Raw genomic sequence first — 20097 nt, forward strand, 5'->3', positions numbered from 1 at the left:
CAAATGAAATATATACGTGTATGTGTGTGCACGTGTTTTCATATTTCTCTTTTGTTTTGTTTTTTTTTTCTTTTTATTTTTTCTTGTTTCTTTTTTTTCTTGTTTTTTTTTTTTTTTTTTTTTTTTTTTTTTTTTTTTTTCGTTTTTTGTATCCACCATTAGGCAATTTTGATCATCGACAACAAGCAAGGGTTTTAACGTTAAACGTTTAATATCGTTGGTATAAAGTCGAGATATATCTACTTGATTAATCACGTTAAAACGCCAAATTACCTCAAGCGATATTATACGTCTGGTCAGAATCGATTTACCTACGATCGATTATACTCTCAATAAATACACGTATGCTCACATGCGTATCTACAAACACGCAAAAGCTTTCCAAATATTACTTTGATCATTTACCGTCAATCAGTTCATTTCGTTTCATCGTTCAAAACCCAAAACGTTTTGTAGTTTTGTTTCGATTTAATCCCCCTCTACGCACAAAACCAACATTTCCTTTTTTTTTTCTTTTTTGTTTCTTTTTTTTTTTTATTTTTTCTTTTTTTTTTTTTTTTCCCTCCATCAAAAACGTATATATGAGATCCCATCGTATGAAAACGATGGCAGCTGTAGATGACATTCGAACGTGCTGATACTTATTTCGAGGACCGAGTTATGTATAAATGTTCAAGCATTATTTCGTAAAAAAAAGGAAATGTTGGTTTTGTGTTCAAGCATTACTACAAACATTATATCGATCGTATAGATAAATGAACGTGTGCTTGTTAAATGATACTGAATGAATTCTATGGATAATATTAGTAAATATCAAATTTACAATCCTTTAACATTTTAAATAAATTCACGAATAAATATTATAAAGTTTAATACTATTTGTAAATTTGTAAATTTTATTTAATAATTTACTTTATCAAATGAAAACAATGAAGAAGATCCTTGATATTTAACATGTATCCGTATTGATATCCGGATTAGATGTCAAATCTAAAAAAAAAAAAAAAAAAAAAAAAAAAAAGAGAGAGAAAAAAAAGAAAAAAGAAAAAAAAAGAAGAAGAGAAAAAGAAAAAAGAAAAGAAAAGAGAAAAGAAAAAAGAAATGGATTTCTCATTTGATAACGTTCGATGACGATAGAAAGGGTATTAGAAATGTGCGATAACGACGGAGATAGAAGATCATGGAGTGAAAGATATAACGATAATTTCTCGTCGTCGAGAAAGAAAGAGTAGATACTCATGAGAGAGAGAGAGAGAGAGAGAGAGAGAGGTCATGAGATGGTGGTTATCGTGTTTGGCACGAGTCCACTCGGATTCTTCTATCTTTCGGTTGGAAAGAAGAAGAGAAGAAAAGAGAAGATGAAAGAGAAGAAGAGTATAGGAGGTTTGAAGATGCCTCTAGCTACTCCGAGGACACTACTCTCAACGACGATTCTCCATTACCGAAACTGCGTAACATTCTGCTCGGCATTTACCGAGTTAAAGGGTGAAGAAGAAATTGTAGAAGAGAGGGGAATGGACTAGGACGGGGTATGAAGAGGTATCGGGGTAGAGGAAGAGGAAGAGAGGGGGAGGAGTCGAGGAAGAGATCGAAGCGTGGTAACAAAAGAAATACGTTAGCAAATGGACGTCGAAATGGCGAATGGAATGGCAATGGAGAAAGGATATTTGGAAGGGAATCAACGAAAATAAAATTTATCGTAGTATAACGTTAACAATGAGATAGACCAACTTTTATCCTAGATCAACAAATGTCTATGTCTTTATTAACGTTCTCCGAAAGAAGAGAGATCCTTCGTAATTTCGTTTTCATTCGATTTAATCGATTTTTCTTTACAATCCTTAACAAATATATACCCTTACTCCATTCCATTCTAGTATTTTTCTATGTTTAATAATAATGATACGTTTGCAGATTCGTCATCGATCTCTCTCTCTCTCTCTCTCTCTCTCTCTCTCTCTCTCTCTTTGGTTAAACGACAATGTTTTCACATTAATCAGTTTTCTTTTTTCTTTTCTTATTTTCCTTCATTATGTTTGAAAGGAAAATTTTCTTGAAGGACGTTAATAATGAAAATGATCGATGTTCTAGATTATATAATTTTTTGTCGTTCTTATTTTCTTTTACTTAAATTTTTCTTTAAGTCGTTTCCTTGGTATTGCTTTTAAACGAGTACGAATAATAGGTTCATTATATTCTTTTTATCTCTCTCTCTCTCTCTCTCTCTCTCTCTCTCTCGTTTGAAAATCGATCCCGTATCATGAAGTAATGATAAGATAGAGTGTGTCTCGAGTGGTATCGACTTTTCCTAACGCAGAATGGATATAGGAACGTTGCTCAAAGAAGGAATTGAGTCTATCGTATAATATATTGGATGTTCGTCGAATTACGTCAGCGTAAATTGCTCGTGAAGTGAAAAAGATATAAAGTGACTTCTCAAAAGGGTCAAGCCCTTACTTTGTCGAGAAGAATGCAATGGATGGAATTAATATTAGAATTAAGATCACTTGATCTATATGAAAAAAATTTTTTATTTATTGTTAAAAAATTAAATTACATTGTACGAGAATATCCATAAAAGTATCTTTTGAATTCTCTTTCTCTTCTAAAATTTGTATTAGCGAAGAAACTTTCAACTTAATTATGATATTCATACCATTAATTACTATACAAATATAAATATAAATATAAATATAAATATATATATTTGTAAAATGCAAAAGGACAGAGAGCGAGAGGGTGAGAGAAAGAGAGATGCAAGTTGAATACAAGTTTCACGATTTTGATCATTTTTCTACGACCAACGTTGAAAGGAAGGAGAAAATCCTTCTTTCCTCAAATCGGATGAAGCATCTCGAACGTTATCCCTTCCTTGAATAGTAAACCAGAGTGGAGTCGTTGAAAAAGACGATAAAATAAATATGCAACTTTCTCGTCGGGCGATGCGAAAAATTCGTGCTGTAAATATCAAAAGAAAGTTACTAAGAGAATGAGAGAGCGAGAGAGAGAGAGAGAGAGAGAGAGAGAAGAGAGAGATAGAAAGAGAGAAAAGGGGAACGTCGAAAAGGGGAGCCTCCGAAGCTTATGGTAATGACGTCGACAAGAAAGAAAAAACGCGAACGGATGAAAGCTTTTGTCTTTAAAGGAACTTTTAGTTTTTCTAACGAGATAAGAGCGAGAGAGATACAGATAGAAAGAGATGAAACGAAAGGGACGACGATTCAGGAAGGAAAAGAAGAGATAGAAATAGGTAAAGAGAGAGAGAGAGAGAAAAAGAGAAAAGAAGTGAGGGAGGGAGGGAGGGAGAGAGTTGGGAGGTGAAACGCGGTTACGATAAATTGCATTTTCTAAGGAAAACCGGGGTACTTCGATTTTAACGTTTCCTGCTTTCTTGGCTGTCTTCCACGTGCTTATATTTTGTGTCGTCATCTCTCTTGTATTTAGTTATCCAGGTATCCCAATTTATCCTTGTGTATAGGTGTATACATGTACAGTAGATATGCCAGCGAGTTATATCTTTTCATGTCCCTTTTCCTCTTTTATTTTCTATATACCTACTTACCTACCTACCAACCTAGAATATCGAATTCCAATAAGAATTCTCTGGGCCAAAAGAGGAAAACACTTTTTTCAACCTTCGACCTTCCTTTCTTCCAATTCCTCTTTCTATTTGTTTCTCTCTCTCTCTCTCTCTCTCTCTCTCTCTCTCTCTCTTTTCTATTCCTTTTTTTTTCTTTCAATAATATACAAAACGATTAACCTTCGTTCGTGCAACTACTAGTCTGACAAAAAAAAGGTTTTGGAATTCTCGTGAAATTACATGAAATATAGAAGTGTAATCGAAAAAAAAAAAAAAAGAAACAGAAAAAAGGAGAAAAAAATAATAAAAAAAAGAGCAATACATTTGATCGATAAGATCGATTTGTAACAATTCATTTGTTTGATTGTCCGATTTGATGATCCCAAAACTGTGTCCGTATTTTATAAACAATAACAACAATCGAAAGGATCATCATTTTAGGTTAGAAATCCTCGGAGAGAGTTCAACATATATAGAAGTTAGGGTCACGCAGTTTGTACGATGGTCGTACGATGATGTACGTACCCTTTTCTCTCTTCGATGCTCCCTTTACTTTTTTTTTTCTTTTTCTTTTCTCCCTTTCTCTCTCTCTCTCTCTCTCTCTCTCTCGCTCTCTCTCTCTCGCTCTCTCTCACCTTCCCCTTCTCTCTTTCTATATCCAATCCACGTGTTCATCTATCGTATCACACAAATCGATACTCATGCGAGCATCGTTCCTCGTTAATTAGAAAGGTGATACCCATTAATTGTAGTTTGAGAATCGACGGCTACGTTGCGGTACGCTTTGCAATTAAGGCACGCTAATTGAACGCTTCCAATTATCAGGTCAGGCATCGCGCCGATATTCTATTCTGAGAGAGAAAGAGAAACTTGACAGACAGAACGAGAAAGAGTAACAGGAGGAGGAGGAGGAGGAGGAGGAGGAGGAAAAGTATTCAAAAATGGTAAAACAACAATATTATATTCCCGTCCGATTTTTTCATCAATCCAAAGAACAAACGTGTAAAATGAATGCTCATCGAACGAAATATTTGTTCTTTTACATTTTTTTTTTTTTACTCTATGATCTTTTTTTTCCTTCTCTCTCTTTGTCTTCCTTTCTCTTTGCTTTTTTTTTTTTTTTTATCTATTATATAGTTACATGCGTCGACGAACAATGATACGAATAATTTTCATTTCGATCGGTTTTAGAAAGTGAAAATTATAGCCATAAAAATTTCGAAACTTTTTTATATTAGTCGACATTAATTCTTCATTAGTAAACCTTTCAGCTACAACGTTAGTTCCTCGATGATGATGATAATAATAATAATAATAATAATAATAATAATAATAATAATAAAGGAGTGTAAGGATAAAGTGCATTTTCGTTCATAGAATTCCTTTTCGCGTTAATGCACTTTCCCTCTCTATCTTTAGCTGAAACGGGCAAAGAAATTTCTCATCAAACTCGTAATGCGAATTTTAGTACGGCCACGCGAAGTAAAAAAGAAAATGGAAAAGGATCGTTATTACGACACGAAGTCGTTTTGCATATTCGAAGGGAAAATGCGAAGAGGATGCAACATCCCGATGTCGTCGTTGAAATAATATCGTTACAAGGCGTTATTTCCATGCAATAAAACAAAGTTTTGAGAAAGGACTACGACGAAGACGACGACGACGACGACGACGCTGAGAACAAAGAAGATAAGGAAGAAGAAGAAGAAGAAGAAGAGAAGAAATCGACTTTAGCGTAGCGCGCTTCGCCGTTTTACATCTTTCGATTAAAATACGAGATGGAGCCTTGTCTTTCTTTCTCCATCTCTCTTTCTCACACTTTCCAACCCGAAACATCGTTAGAAGAACCTTTATCTTTACGTGGTAACATAAAGTTACCAACGAGCCGATGTACCTAAGTACGTACTATGTCGAAAGAAACTTGGACGATAGTGAAAACAAAAATGAGAAAGGGAAAAAGCCAGAGAGAGAGAGAGAGAGAGAGAGAGAAAGAGAGAGAGAGACAAAAAAGAAAAGAAAAGATAAAAATAAAAAGAGATAATACTTCCTCTTTCGTCGTTATTAAAAGAAAAAAAAAAAGAAAAGAAAAGGAAAGGAAAGTCATCTTATTATTCTGAGACGTATGTTATTCACCCTTCGGAACAGTCCTATCGAATAACTGGGAACGCAGGTTTCACTTTTGCGACAAGTCCCGCGTGTAAATCGTACAACCCTCCACGATTTTTTCCTTCGAGGCAAAGGGATCGCGAGTCGACACGTAGTAGACCGAAAGGAAGAGAGAGAGAGAGAGAGAGAGAGAGAGAAAGAGAAAGAAAAGGAATGTAGTTTTTCTCCTTTGCCCTTCTTTCTTCTTCCCTTTTTCCCAGTTCGTCGCCCACCTGCTTTCCCACCATACTCCTTCCAAGTTTCTCCGAGTGAAAGTTCAAATCGTTTTCGTCCTCGTCCTCGACCAACACAGAATTTGTTTTTTCATTTTGGTATTTCCCTTTTTCTTTTTCTTTTCTTTCTTTTTTTTTTTTTTTTTTTTTTTTTTTCTTTTTCTTCTCTTTCTTTTTTACGCTCTCCTGGACAAAACGAACGAGGGAAAAATGACAGAATAGATCCCTTACTTTCTCTCTCTATATATACATCTTTCCTTTTCATTCTTTCAATTTTCTTTTCATTTCTCGCGTGTCTTCCTTCTTCATTTTCCTTACTCCCACTAGTTTCTACACCTTTTTCTATATAACTCGGATTCCAATCATTTTCTTCCTTTCTTTCCTTTTTTTTTTTCCTCTCCTTTTTTCTATCTTTTTTCACTATTTATCGTTCCGATTTGTCATATAAATCGAGAAAGTAATCACCCCGAAGGGGGATTTATGGTCGCAGTAAAAATGATGATAAGCGATCGATATATGTAGGTCAGCAACGAGTTTTCCAACAGCGGAGTTAGTTCACGAAGATAAACTGCAATAATTCTTGTAGATCTATTCTTTGAATTGTGTAATATAATAGTTCACGAGCTTTTATCTTTTTTCTTTTTTTTTTTTTTTTTTTTTTTTTTTTTTTTTTTTTTTTTTCTTTTTTTCTCTTTTTCTTTCTTCCTTTTTATTTCTCTCTCTCTCTCTCTCTCTCTCTTTCTCTCTCTCCTTCTTTTTTTGTCGTCGTCACGAATATTAATGATAGCGATTCGTTTGCAAATGGTGAGATGAAAAAAGGAACGGAGAGAAAATTCAAACGAACGACTATTTACAAGGATTTAGATGAAAATCGATTTTCTTCAAACGAGAAGAGAGATCTTCGAAGCTCTTCATTAACGTTACTGTGTCATTTCTCTATTTCTCTCTCTCTCCCTCCCTCTCTCTCTCTCTCTCTCTCTCTCTCTCTCTCCTTCTTTTCTTTCTCATCTAACGATAGCTTCAAACAAGGTGAACGATCGTGCTTTCAAGCAAGAGATCCTAATAAAGGCGGTCACTGGAAAAAGGAACAATCGAAGTTCCCGCGAGGATCTTTCGTTTAAAGGAAAAAAGGTGCACGAACGAGGGTTTCAAAAAGATCCCAGAACCTTAAAGGTTCCTTTCCTCATTCTTTTCTTTTTCTTTTTCTCCTCCTCCTCCTCCTCCTCCTCCTCCTTCTATTCCTCTTTTTTTTTTTTTTTTTTTTTTTTTTTTTTTTTTTTTGCTTCTTCTTCCTTTCGTGTTCTCATAGAAATTCCGTGGCGTTCGCGAGCATTTGCCGACGTGGAACGTCTTGCCTAGCAAAGTACCACAATGTGCTACCACGCGACCATAAGTAAACGATGTACGAAGAGTAATGCGTTTTCTCGACGAGCGGAATGAAAATTGTCGTCTCTCTTGGAAATTTTCACATTTTCAGGCAATCCCTTTTATTTCCCACGGACTCTGTTTTCGTTTCCTTTTTTTTTCTTTATATATTTTTTTTACTTTTTCTTTTTTTTTTATATCCTTTTCTTTTTTATATATCCTTTATCTCAGTACTTTATTTAATATAACTCGATGTTATGCATATATAATGTGTGATATAATGTTTTTTCTTTATTCCAGGGACAAAATCTTCAGATTGAATCTAAGCAATATCAGCCACTCGAATTGCGAGGTGAGTAGACATTATATGATCTTTGTTTTTTCTTTTCTTTTTTTTTTTTTTTCTTTTCTTTTTTCCCGTTGTTTTGTCTCTCTTTTTTTACCTTTTTTCGTTTCTTTTCTTTTTTTTTTTTTTTTTTTTTTTTTTTTTTTTTTTTTTTTTTGTTGTTATTTTTATTTTTACACTAACATTACTTTCACCGGTAGGAACTTTTTCGATTTATTACATTGGTCAACGAGAAAGTATACAAATGTAGGACCGCGTTGATCCGACGCAAACAATTGGCTATATTGCGGACGACCGTACTTATATTTCCTGCAGTAACTCGTATACACATGGGAGAACAAATATTTGTTGTGGAACGAAAAATCGTACGTTTCGAGCTTGCATGCTTTTTCATGTTGTATATGTATGTATCTTTTTAAAATCACTCGTATTGCATCGGTATTTATCGCCAATTTTATATTTCGAGATCAAATAATTATTATTTAACGTTGAAATTATTCTTCACTTTAATTCGCAACGAAAAATTTCGTTCGCGAAAGTGTATGATGTAGTAAAAAAGGAAAAAAAAAAAATGAAAAGAAAAACAAAGAAGAGAAATGAAAACTAGAAATGAGACGCTTCGTCGTAAATCGTTTTCCATTGGTGTACTTCTATGGAAACGTCATTAGTATCAAACGTTGTTCTCCCTCGAAGAGGGAGTTTCGGACTCGGTCGACGATAAAACCAGTCTCGATCGTAAATCGCAAAACTGCGTTGGTGCGTCCCCATAAAACTGTCAATCATGCATAGGCTAGCCGATGTCTCTGCGTCATCCGGACAGCTGACGCTTCTCCGTGAAACTCTCTGTGGAAGAAGCCAATCCCCATTTTTTCACGTTCGTTCAACCAACCTCTAGCCTCGAGATATATTTTTTCTCTTTTATTTTCAATTTTCTTTTAGTTCGATAGCATCAACGTATAAAGTTTGTTGGAAAGTATTTTGATCTATTTTGCCAAATATTTTTTCTTCTTTTTCTTTTTTTCTTTTATCGTTGAAATTAATCGTTGAAAAATTTTCGAATAAATAGCTCGCTCAAATATCGATTCATGTTTTACATTGTCAATTTTGAAAAAAAAATTCTCACACAACAACATCTAGAAACAAGATAATTTGTTTCGGATTAAACTGTTCGTTAACACCGATCATTCAATCAAAGCGATTGGAATTACGATACTAGGAAAGCCTCCTTCCTCTCTCTCTCTCTCTCTCTCTCCCTTTCTCTTTTCTCTTTCTCTCACATTTTACAATTTGGATACAACAACAACAACAACAACAACAACAACAATAACAACAGAGTAAATCTGGACGTTTCACTCGTAACCCATAGGATTTTTCACGAGTAGATGTACAAACGGCCCTTTGTGCGCTTTTCTCTATACTTATTCGCGAGCCTTTCGAAAACGTGCCAACACGTTTCGTCGAACGCACTCGATCGTGGAGATCCAATCGAAATTGCTTTAGCCCAAGGTCGACGATTCTATATAGGTAGTATATAGAAAAGAAGAGAGGTGGGAAGGGAGTAGCAACCCTGCCGATGCTCTTCGAATCGAGTAGAAACGGAAAATTGCTTTTTAACCCTCTCTCAGGGTGGTAGTCGTCCAAACGGTTTCACCCTTCTCCACTCTCTCTCTCTCTCTCTCTCTCTCTCTCTCTCTCTCTCTCTCTCTCTCTCTCTTTTTTTTTCTTTCTGTTCTAACACCAGTGGCTTCGCGAAAAGACCGAAATCCGATCGGTACTCGCAAACTCACGTTTGCCTCTTTTTCTCTTTTATTTTATTTTATTTTATCTCATCTTGTTTTTTTTTCTTTTACTTTTTCTTTTTTCGGCACGTTGTTCCTTCGAAAATGTTATCCAATCTCCGGTTTGTTCTTCCTCTTTCTAATTCTATTCTTTCTGTTTTTATCTTTATCTCTCTCTCTCTCTCTCTCTCTCTCTCTCTCGCTCTCTCTCTCTCTGATCTACGAAGCTGCATCGTCGTGACTCGATCCTTCGTTGTAGAATTTCCGTCTATTCGAAAAGAGAATTCAACTCGGCTTTCAAGCTCCTAATCTCTTCGGTTAACGAAAAGTCGTGATTTTTTTCAGAGATAAGAGGATAGAAATACTCGACGAAAGTAACTGAGTATAGTTAAGTATAGCCGGTTAACTATCGACCCATTTTACGAACATTCGATTCGAACGTAATTCTAGCGGGAGGTTTTTCTAAATTGGCCTCGTTGAATTGGAAAGCAGATTAGATCGAAGGGGAAACTTGGTTCTTGTGTTTAAAGTAAACGGCGTACTGATCGTGTCCACCCCATCTTCACCCCCAAAACAAAGAAAATAAAAAAAAACAAGAAAGGAGAGAGAGAGAGAGAGAAAAAAAAAGGAATGTGAAGAGTGAGAGTAAAGGAAAGTGAGAGAAAAAGAGAGAGGGGGGAGGGAGGGAGATAGAAATACCGTGTAAAGATGTCGTCTATGAGTCCCACGGGTGCAATTTCAAAGCGTCGGCAAGTAGTAGCGGAGAGAGGGCAAAGTTTTTTCTCTCACAATAGTCTCGAATAGGTCGAATAGGTCGATAAAAGAATGGCGAAACGATGTTCCACGATGTCGAAGGGGAAGGAAAAAAGAAAAAAGAGAGAGTGAGAGAGGTGTGGTAAAGGATGGGAGGGGTTAGTGGGTTGAAGGAGGGACGGAAAGAATCATTCGAAAATTTGATCGTTCTTAAAACCTTTCCACCGCCATCTCACCACCTGTCACCAAACCGAAAACCAAAAACAGAAACTATATAAAAAAAGAAGGAGAGAGAAAAAGAGAGAGAGAGAGAGAGAAAGAGAAAATTATTGCGTTGTCCCCCTTTTTCAACAGTAAATCGTCCCCTTTTCTTTCTCTTTCGAGTTTCTACGACAGATGCCTCGGTTTTGGGAGAAACGAATTAGAATTAGGAATAGAAACGAATTCGTAGAATACGATGTAAAAAAAAGGAGAAAGAAAAGAAAGGTCGTGTGAATTTATCGAACGGAACTAATGGATCTTTATGAGGTCGTTTTTTTTTTTTTCTTTTTTTTCTTTTTTTTTTTTTTTTAATATAAGTTGAGTTACTTTTAATATAAATCTAAAATTAATGCTAAAGATTATATTACAGTCGCAAATAATATTTTATAGGAGTCGTAGAATATATATATATATATATATCTGGCAGATATAATATACTTTGAATATTTCGTGGATCAAGTCGTGCGAATTTTGACGTATTTATTTGAATTTCGGCCCGACGTTTATCGGGATCATCTTTAAAACTTTATCGGATCACGGTCACTATTCAATAAAGAACCAACGCCAAAACTCTCATATCTAGTATCAAAATGCAAATATCATGGGACACGGATAACGTTAATTAATAATTCGATTTCATATAGGAATTATTTAAGGCACGTTCGTACTGCATTGTCGCATTACGAACGAACTTTTTCTCGTTTCTCGCGAATTTATAACAGGGAAAGGAAATAAAGATGCCGCTTGATGTAGAACGTACGAACTTTTTCGTCCTTCTTCGTAAACGAAAATTCTCGCGAGTACATTTTCTCTTCATTTCTTTTCCCACCTGGGGAGTTCATTAAATGAAATATACGAAGTTTGAAAACGTCGTTCCGTTTAAAAATTCTTTCATTTTCTATATTACCGAACACGTTTTTAAAAGCAATAAGATATATATATATATATATATATTTACGCTAGTATTGAAATTTAATTAGACTAATATCTACTTTCTCAATGTTCAAAACAATAACTTGTTCAAAGTTCTCTCTCTCTCTATCTCTCACTCTTTGTACATTAGATTTCACCCTAGGAACCATTTCGAAGTTTGGAGAGCTCTAAATCGGAAATCGAATCGAATTACATTCGCTCGTGAAACATTCTTCATCGTTAACTGGGAGGGTTGTCCGTGTAGGACCATGAAGAGGGTGATGTGGACTTTCGGTATCGTCGGTGTTTCGCCCTTTGGCACGAAGGAAGGGAAAGGACGACCCTGAAAAAGTCCTTCGAATCGTTGCCACCCCTATGGACATAGTGTATTCGCTTTCGACGCGATCCACAATTGTGTTGGTTACCCTTGTTCTCTCTTTCTCTTTTTCATTTTATTCGTATGCATCTTTCATCGAACTACCCTCACCGTTCGATTTTTCTCAACCTTCTATGAAGCCACAGTTGGATACTAAGTAAAAACAAAATCCCATCACTAGAGTGAGAGAAAGAGTGAGAGGGTGAAGGAGAGGGAGAGGGAGAGCTTGATTCCATTGAGAATTGACACCACCTTTCGGAAATTCTAATGAGTTAATCAAATATAGAAAATTTGTTATGGAAGTGATCGTATCATAAATATTTCTCAAAAATTCAAGAATGCACAATTAGAATTAAATTATTTATATATACGCGCACCGTGTGTGTGTATATATAGTCACTATATTATTATAATATATATTATATACATATATACCATTCGATATATCTTTGAAATATACCTATCAAACGATCGAAAGAATTGTCAGATGTAACTTGGGGATTGTATACAAATAGGAAACGACAGAGGTATTGTATAAAATTGCATCGAGCCGACACGTCGAACGTGACTCGGAGAATAGTGGGTTGTCATTTACTGGGACGTCGAAATAATACAGTAGTAAGTACCAACGACCGGTCGGACGTATGTACGTGTCACGATGCATGGGCGTAGATGAGAAAACAAAGAGATAAAAAGAGATAGATAGATAGATGGATAGATAGATAGATAGATAGATAGAGAGAGAGAGAGAGAGAGAGAGAGAGAGAGAGAAAGAAAGCGTGAAAGGGAGACAGGCATCTGTCTCTCCGGTCAGATCGATTCGATAACATCATAGAGACTCTTCGAGGCTGTCACGCGAAGAAGGTGTGCATTTCTCCCTCGCACGCAGAAGGGAAAACGAAGAACAATAGTCCTAACCCTCTTCATGCTAATCCCAGTCCTCCGTTACAATTTCATAAGAGGGGTTGAGTTAGAAAAGAAAAAGTTTCGAGTTTGTACGTTCGCCGGCCCTCGAGGGATTTACTCCTACTCTTTCTCTCTCTCTCTCTCTCTCTCTCTCTCTCTCGTTCTCGCTTACTTTTGTTTTATCTCTCCATCTATCCATCTTTCTCGTACGTTCCGCACGAGTTACACCTGTACGTGGCTAGAATAGAAAACTGTGGATTTTTTCCTCCTTCCACTTTTTCTCTATAATATCTACTTACTTACTTACTCCCTCCTTCGAGTAACTTCGAAATCTTGTAACTTTCTTAGAGAGGAAAAAGGTCTGCACGGTGTGGCATGAGTGCTTTGTTTCTTTTACCGGCTTAAATTTATTGCCACTTCTTGTGGATGACTTCTATGTATTTCTCAGAGATATTCATTGACGAGACATTTTGAATGAGTGCGATATCAATTTTCTTGGAAATAAAATTTGTTTGTTAAAAAATGAAAAATAAACGTTCGAAGTAAGATGAGGGTAACTGGTGAGGTGAGGTGGGGGAGGGGGGGGTTAGATAGGTCAGAGAGCGTTATTCTCATTATTCATTTTCACTGTTAAATAAGACGTACGTTGTAAAGAGAAAAAGGAACCAGAAAGAGAGAAAGAGGGGGGGGGGAGAGAGAGAGAGAGAGAGAGAATAGTTAGAAAAATTTTATCTATGAAATCAGCTTCGTCGGATATCATTGGTTACTTGCTTCTATCTTGTCATCGATTGGCACTTCTTCGTACTAGTAAAAAGATGTAGAAAAAGCGGAAACTTCCGAGAAGAATCCATGCTTCCACAGAATACGCGTCAGTTTGAAAAGGGGTTTGGAACGTGATAAGGGAAGAAGAGGAAGACGTTGATCCCGGCACGTTCTGACCCGATCGATTTGTACATGGGACATTCTACAATATATGTATGTATGTAGTGAGCGCATATGTATATATATATATATATATATATATGTACGAGTATGTTCATCTCATAACGAAGCCGAGACATTGAAGTGAATTTCCAAGTGTGAATAAAAGAAGAGAAAATGTCCGATTGGAAGAGAGAAAAATGAAGAAATATATTTTGCATAGGTCGAAATAAGGACAGAGAGAAAGAGAAAGAGAAAGGTTTTAGATTCGTGGGAGAGAAAATCGGAATCTATAAACTAGCCTTCTGTATTCGATAAAACACTAGTTTCTATCCAGGACAACGTATCTGAATCCTACAATATCTCGATGGACCATCTACACAGATGCTACACTCTTCTATCTGATGGATACTTATAGTGAATACGCAAGGGTCATACGAAGGAATTGGTTTTTGGTTGCAGTTACGAGAGAAGAAGAAGAAGAAAAATAAGAGTAAAAAGAAGAACATAGAAATCTCTATACTGAAAAGAGATGGATGCTACTGCTTCGGCAGTGTAACCTTTTACGTTTACTCGAGCGTGATAAAGTATTAAGGAAGCTACTTCGTAGGATTTACACGCCAGTAAAACTACGAATGAGATATCGTTCGACCGATGACCCGCATGTAAAAGAGAGAGAGAGAGAGAGAGAGAGAGAGAGAGAGAGAGAGAGAGAGGGAGGGAGAGGGAGTCCGCGATGTTTCTTTTTCATTTTTCTGTCTCCTAGCGAACTCTCGTTTCTCACAGTAGAAGTCTTTCGATCGTTGGATGCTCTGGGTATTTGCCCATTGTGCGAGAAAGAAGAAGGCATGAGGGAGTTGTAAAAAAGAAGAAAAAAAAACCCCCCGGCATACAGAGATATGATTCCGTCCTACTGTTCTTTTCTAAAATGACAATATTAAATATGCATTTGAAGATGCTGTCTTTTTTTTTCGTCCTTAACAATTTTTTTTTTTTTTTTTTTTTTTTTTTTTAAGAACGACTTGCTTCACGTCAATGTTGTGACTTTTGAAATGTATTTTTTTTTTGCTTCGAGAACTACGATATAACTCAACACTCTTCCTTTTTAATTTATTTTTGTTTTCTACCCTTTGGACGAACAACATTTCGCGATATTTCGAAAATCGTCGTCGGCTGAGATTTATGTATCCTAGGAGGGACAAACTTTATCGTAACAATGAATTTCGAATAAGATAAGGAAGTATCGCAAAACGTTAGTTTGACGAGCACTGCTCCAGAGTTCCATTTCTCTCGCTGTTAGCAATCTCGTGTCCTTCGTATACCTTTCAGGACGACTGCTGATACGGTACTTGGCGCACTGCCGCGAGTATTATTTAATAAGGTTAGAGACTAGAGAACTTTGGCACGAGTTTACGTACGTCGAATTTTCTTACTTTATTTCCTTGTGAAAGTTCAAACGTCGAACTAACTTGACACATTATTTCACTTTAGTGTCTGAGGAATTGTCGTATAAATTTTCCAAAAATCATTTGAAATATTTTATCTGATCGATCTCGGAAAATTGTTTATAAACTCGCTCGTTGTTTGACGTTTAAAGTTATAATGAAGGTACGAAGAAAAAACAAAGAAAAGGAAAAAAGAAAATTCAAACAAAATCATGCGATCTAACCTTTTGTCTTTTCTTTTTTTTTCTTTTTTTTTCTTTGTTTTTTCTTTTTTTTCTTTTTTTTTTTTTTTAACAAATCGAGTAACGAAAGAAAAAGATATAATATGTACAATTGAAAGAAGACATCTCTTAGTAGACACTAATACTCTTTCCTCTTTTCTTTAAGTCGAAGGAAAACTTTTGTACGTTCATTAAGCTTCTGGACACTGGCATGCTTATTCTTAATATCGTTTCAAGAAACGAAAGAAAATGTAAAAAGTATGAACAAAGGAAAGAGAGAGAAAGAGAGAGAGGGGGGACGCTCCATCTGATCGTTGAGAGCTTTATCTTTCTTTCTCTCTTCTTTTCTTATTCCCTTTTTCACGGCTTCTCAAGGAATCAGAAGCTCAAGAACTTTTTAGCGAAAATAAAGAAAGAGTAATAGCGGTATAGGAAGAATGAATGAGAGAAATAAAGAGTACAACTCCAGCAATTTCCTCTCTCTCTCTCTCTCTCTCTCTCTTTCTTTTTCTAAAATAGTCGACGGGTGAAAGTGCGTTGGAAGAGGGGTGAGGGAGGGTGGCGGGGCGGGACGAGGTGAGAGAGGAGGGTGTCAGTAGTATACTCTTCTTAGTCTGGAACCCTCTCGAGCCATAGTGCAAACATCGAAATTGTAAACAGAGAATCCCTGGATAGAAGTCAAGCGTTGAGCTATATGCCAAGGCTGCGTTTTAACGACGTTGATAATTGGAGACTACGAAACGCGGGCCCCTATTATCCTAAAGTAACCGTCAACGATACGCCTATTACTATTTCATACTTCACCATGATTTTCTACTTCGTTGAATTCAGCTAATTTACTTGTTTTAATATTTTATTTATTTTTCTTTTCTTTTTCTTCTCGTTTCATTTCTTTTCTTATTAATAATTCAATAAATAATGAATAGAAATTGATTATCAAAGGTTAATGGAACGTGAGAACGTAATAATAACATCTTTCAAGTCGATTAGAAATAGAAGGAACTCGTTTACGAAGACACAACTTCATAGTCGATTTCAACGTTCTCGTTCGATAAACGAGAAGCCAAATTAATTAACGCTTCCAATCAACGATTTCGATTTGTATAGGACCACAAGTCTTCTCCCCTCCCTCTCTTTCTCTCTCTCTCTCTCTCTCTCTCTCTCTCTCTTTCTCTCTCTCTCCCTCTCTCTTGGTAATATTCGTAGTTGTAGTTGAAATATTATTCGTATCTATACATATATTCGTACACACACACACACACACACACACACACACACAAACTCGTACAGTGTACAGATAGATGTATATGTACGCTTACGCCTGTCTCGAGCTCGAAACATAACTTTCTCGCTATTAATCTCAAGTTTGTAGAAGCTCTCTTACCTTCCGCTTCATCGGGTAGAAGCCAACAGCAACAAACCTCTCCCAACCCTTCCCCCTCCCTCCTTTCCTCCCTACTCTTCCCTTCGTATCCCACCACTAACATCTTCTCTTCCTTCTTCTATCATCGCTACTTTATAGCTTAACTTTTTAATTACCGCAGTGACTCGTGTTTATCGGCCCATTATTCGCATCGTACCTTCTCCGGCTTCTCTTCTAACTTACAAAACTCTTATAGACCCTTGGAAACTCTCTCTCTCTCTCTCTCTCTCTCTCTCTCTCTCTCTCTTTCTCTCTCTCTCTTTCTCCCTCTCTAACTTCATCCGTCTTTTTCTCATTTTATTCCATTTATTATTTCCCGTCTTTTTTTAATATTTAATTCATTCCTTTTTTTGAAATACAGTTTTGATTTGTAGCCAATAAATTCACGCACGTATACACGCGCGTAAGTAAGCAAACAATTGTAATTAATTTTAATTATAATAAAAATTTTTATTTATTAGCCTATTAACAATCAAAAAGTTAGAAGGTTTAAATTAATTCATGCACTTCTACTTTTATCTTTCTCTTTCTCTCTCTATTTCTCTCTCTCTCTCTCTCTCTCTCTTAAAATTCGTAGACTCGAAGTCGGAGCAGCTTTGTTCTTGCTAACGAGACTTGAATCGGTGGAAAAGGTACGACCGAGAACGTGAGAGGGAGAAGGAAAAGAGAGGTGGGATAAAGGAAAAGAGACGGAGATTCGAGTATCGCGTGGCGCGAACGAGACTCGAGGACTCTTTCGCGCGAATTTATGGCGAAAGTGTTTAAATAGCCATACAACCTCTCCGCCATCATCCTTTCCTTCCTCACCCTTTCTCCTTTTCGACGTTCGTCCGTTCGTACTTGTCGACGTCGCTTAAAACCACGAAAGAGAGAGAGAGAAAAGGGTAAACGAGATTGGTGCCCTTGACGTCTATCGTCAACCGTACGATATAGACCCTTTTTAATCAACGATCCTTTTTCCTCGTTTTTTTTTTTTTTTTGATTACATAAGATTATTATAAACGTTCTAACGATCATCAAATTGTTATACAAAATTTTATACTTATTACTACATATGATTTTCTCTTTTTTCATTACTATTTTTTAACCGATCATAAAAAATATTTAAACAAATTTGTATTTGTAAAAAAGAAAAATAAAATGTACGATTTACTTATAAGATGGTTATATAAGATAGAAAAAAAAAGAAAAAAGAAAAAAAAACGTTTACGTAAATTGAGTAATCTTAGAGTTCAATGATGAATATATGATGCACGTGTGTGCTTTATGGAACGGTCAATGATATCGTTTGAGGTACGCAGGTTCTTCTTGGAAAAGGATATTCGAGGGAAAAGAATCGTCCATAGTGTTTTAATATTTTAGTCTCTGGCTACGGTCAACCTGATCGCAGACATCGTTTGGAAGAAACGTACGCTCGCATCGATTGCATTTATCGGTATTCGATATCATCTTCTATTCCTCGTATCTCTTCTTCTTCTTCTTCTTCTTTTTTTTCTTTTTTTTTTCTTTCTTTCTTTCTTTCTTTTTCTTATTTGAACCGCGGATGCGGTGCAATATATAATCGCATTTCTAAGAAATACGTAAAGATAATGATTTTTCGATAATTTAAGTATTTTTATTAACTTTCTAATTAACATTTATTCGAACTAGTCTAAGTGAACATTCGTATTTACTACGACTGCGTAAGTGTCACATAATTATGTTCTGATCGTGTGGTCGTATGGTCGTTAAAGAAAATTCGTAAATTAATGAGAGCAGTTAATAAGTTACAACTTACAAAGTTACGTTCCAATTAGCTCAATAAATCGTTCGATAAATCGAGAGAGCTCGTTCCAAACTTTCAACCTTTCGATCTTGAAGTATTTGGTTTTAATAATCAAAGCGAGAACTAAGAGTAAGTATCTCTCGTCTATCGATCAAACGAAAAGTAATATGCTTTTCCTTTCTCCATCTCTCTCCCCCTCCCTCTCTCTCTCTCTCTCTCTCTCGTGTTTCATAAATTCCAATTTCTCACGACTCAATTACGACTTTCCGCAGAGTTAACGCGTGATATAATACAAGTTGGGTTGAAATGATTTCCAGAAAATTTAGCAAAGCTCACATACCGTGCGATACTGTTATTGCAGAAATCAAATCGACGATTTGTTATCTTCCCAAAGACGAGATAAGAAATATAGAAGAGAAGAGGGAAGAAAATGAAGAGAAGAAGAAGAAGAAGAAGAAGAAGAAGAAGAAGAAGAAGTCTTCCTTCGTTTCGTGAAACTTTGGTCGTTACTAAAACTTCGCGTTCATTGGCTCTCGATAATTGATACGAATGACTTTTCTCATTGAACGAATCCGATTGTTTCGCAAAGGAAAATTGTAAAGGAGAAAAGACGAATATATAGATATACAGAAACGATCCGTCTGGACCGAAGACAGCATCGATCTTATGAATGAAACAAAACAAAACAAAACAAAACAAAACAAAAAAAGAAAGAAACAAAAACAGAAAAGAAACTCATAGCTGTCTGTATAAAATGCGATAAAAGAAACAACGTCATTGATATCGAGAGACATTGTTATAGTATCTGCATTTCCGGATATACGAGAAAAGGAAGAGAAAGAAAAAAGAAATGAACAGACAGAGGAGAGAAAGAGAAGAGTGAAATGACGAGATCGTTGAACAGACGACACAGCGACGACCAATAGCGTTCGTGGACAGTAGGAGTATCTTTGATCGATGGACGTTGACGCATCGACGAGACAGTCGAGGGTAAAAGAATAAGAGAGAAAAAGAAGGAGAGAGAGAGAGAGAGAGAGAGAGAGAAGAAGAGAGAGAGAAAGAGAGAGAACAAATGGCTCTTTTCCACGAGGACGACGAGCTACGACTACGTTGTAAGGAGTAAATCACAAAAATTGAAATCCACCATATCGGATTGGAATCAATAGCGAATGCAGATTGAATCCCGAACAAAACGTACTTCTTCTCTCTTTCTCATATACACACACATACATTCAGATGTATATATATATATATATATATATATATATATATATACATATATAGGTACATGATAGACGAACAAGAAGAGAAAGGGGAAAGGATGGGGTGCGACGGGTTCCATTAGGAAAAAGTGACTTACGGCGTCGATCGACAGCGAAAGGCACTTTTCGTTCTACCAGAAACGTCGGGCCCGTTTGCGAAAATTTTATGCTTACCAAACTGGCATTTTCACTATCACCAACCCATCGTCAGACCAGACAGAGATTAAGGATTTTTTTTTTCCCCCTTGTAGAAATGCTATTTTAATTTGTTATAATCATTTTGTTATAAGTTACAATTTGAATATTGTAATTATTGTATTATTGAAATAATCTAATGGTCTTTGATATTAGATAGAAATGAAGAGAGAAAAGAATTGCGAATAATTATTTATTATTATTTTTAAT

General features: G+C 36.0%; 1 protein-coding gene across 8 annotated transcripts in view; it reads left to right on the forward strand.

Annotated features, from left to right (window-relative positions):
- The window catches only part of LOC124950717 (semaphorin-2A), a 304525-nt gene that overhangs the window by 266788 nt on the left and 17640 nt on the right, over positions 1–20097 (forward strand). For all 8 annotated transcript variants that reach the window (XM_047497873.1, XM_047497874.1, XM_047497871.1 and 5 more), the window contains one exon: positions 7624–7675. In XM_047497873.1, the coding sequence (XP_047353829.1) occupies positions 7624–7675 (52 nt within the window). The remainder of the gene's footprint in view (positions 1–7623; positions 7676–20097) is intronic.

This window comes from Vespa velutina, chromosome 7, assembly GCF_912470025.1.
Source record: "Vespa velutina chromosome 7, iVesVel2.1, whole genome shotgun sequence".
In the NCBI taxonomy this organism is placed as follows: Eukaryota; Metazoa; Arthropoda; class Insecta; order Hymenoptera; family Vespidae; genus Vespa; species Vespa velutina.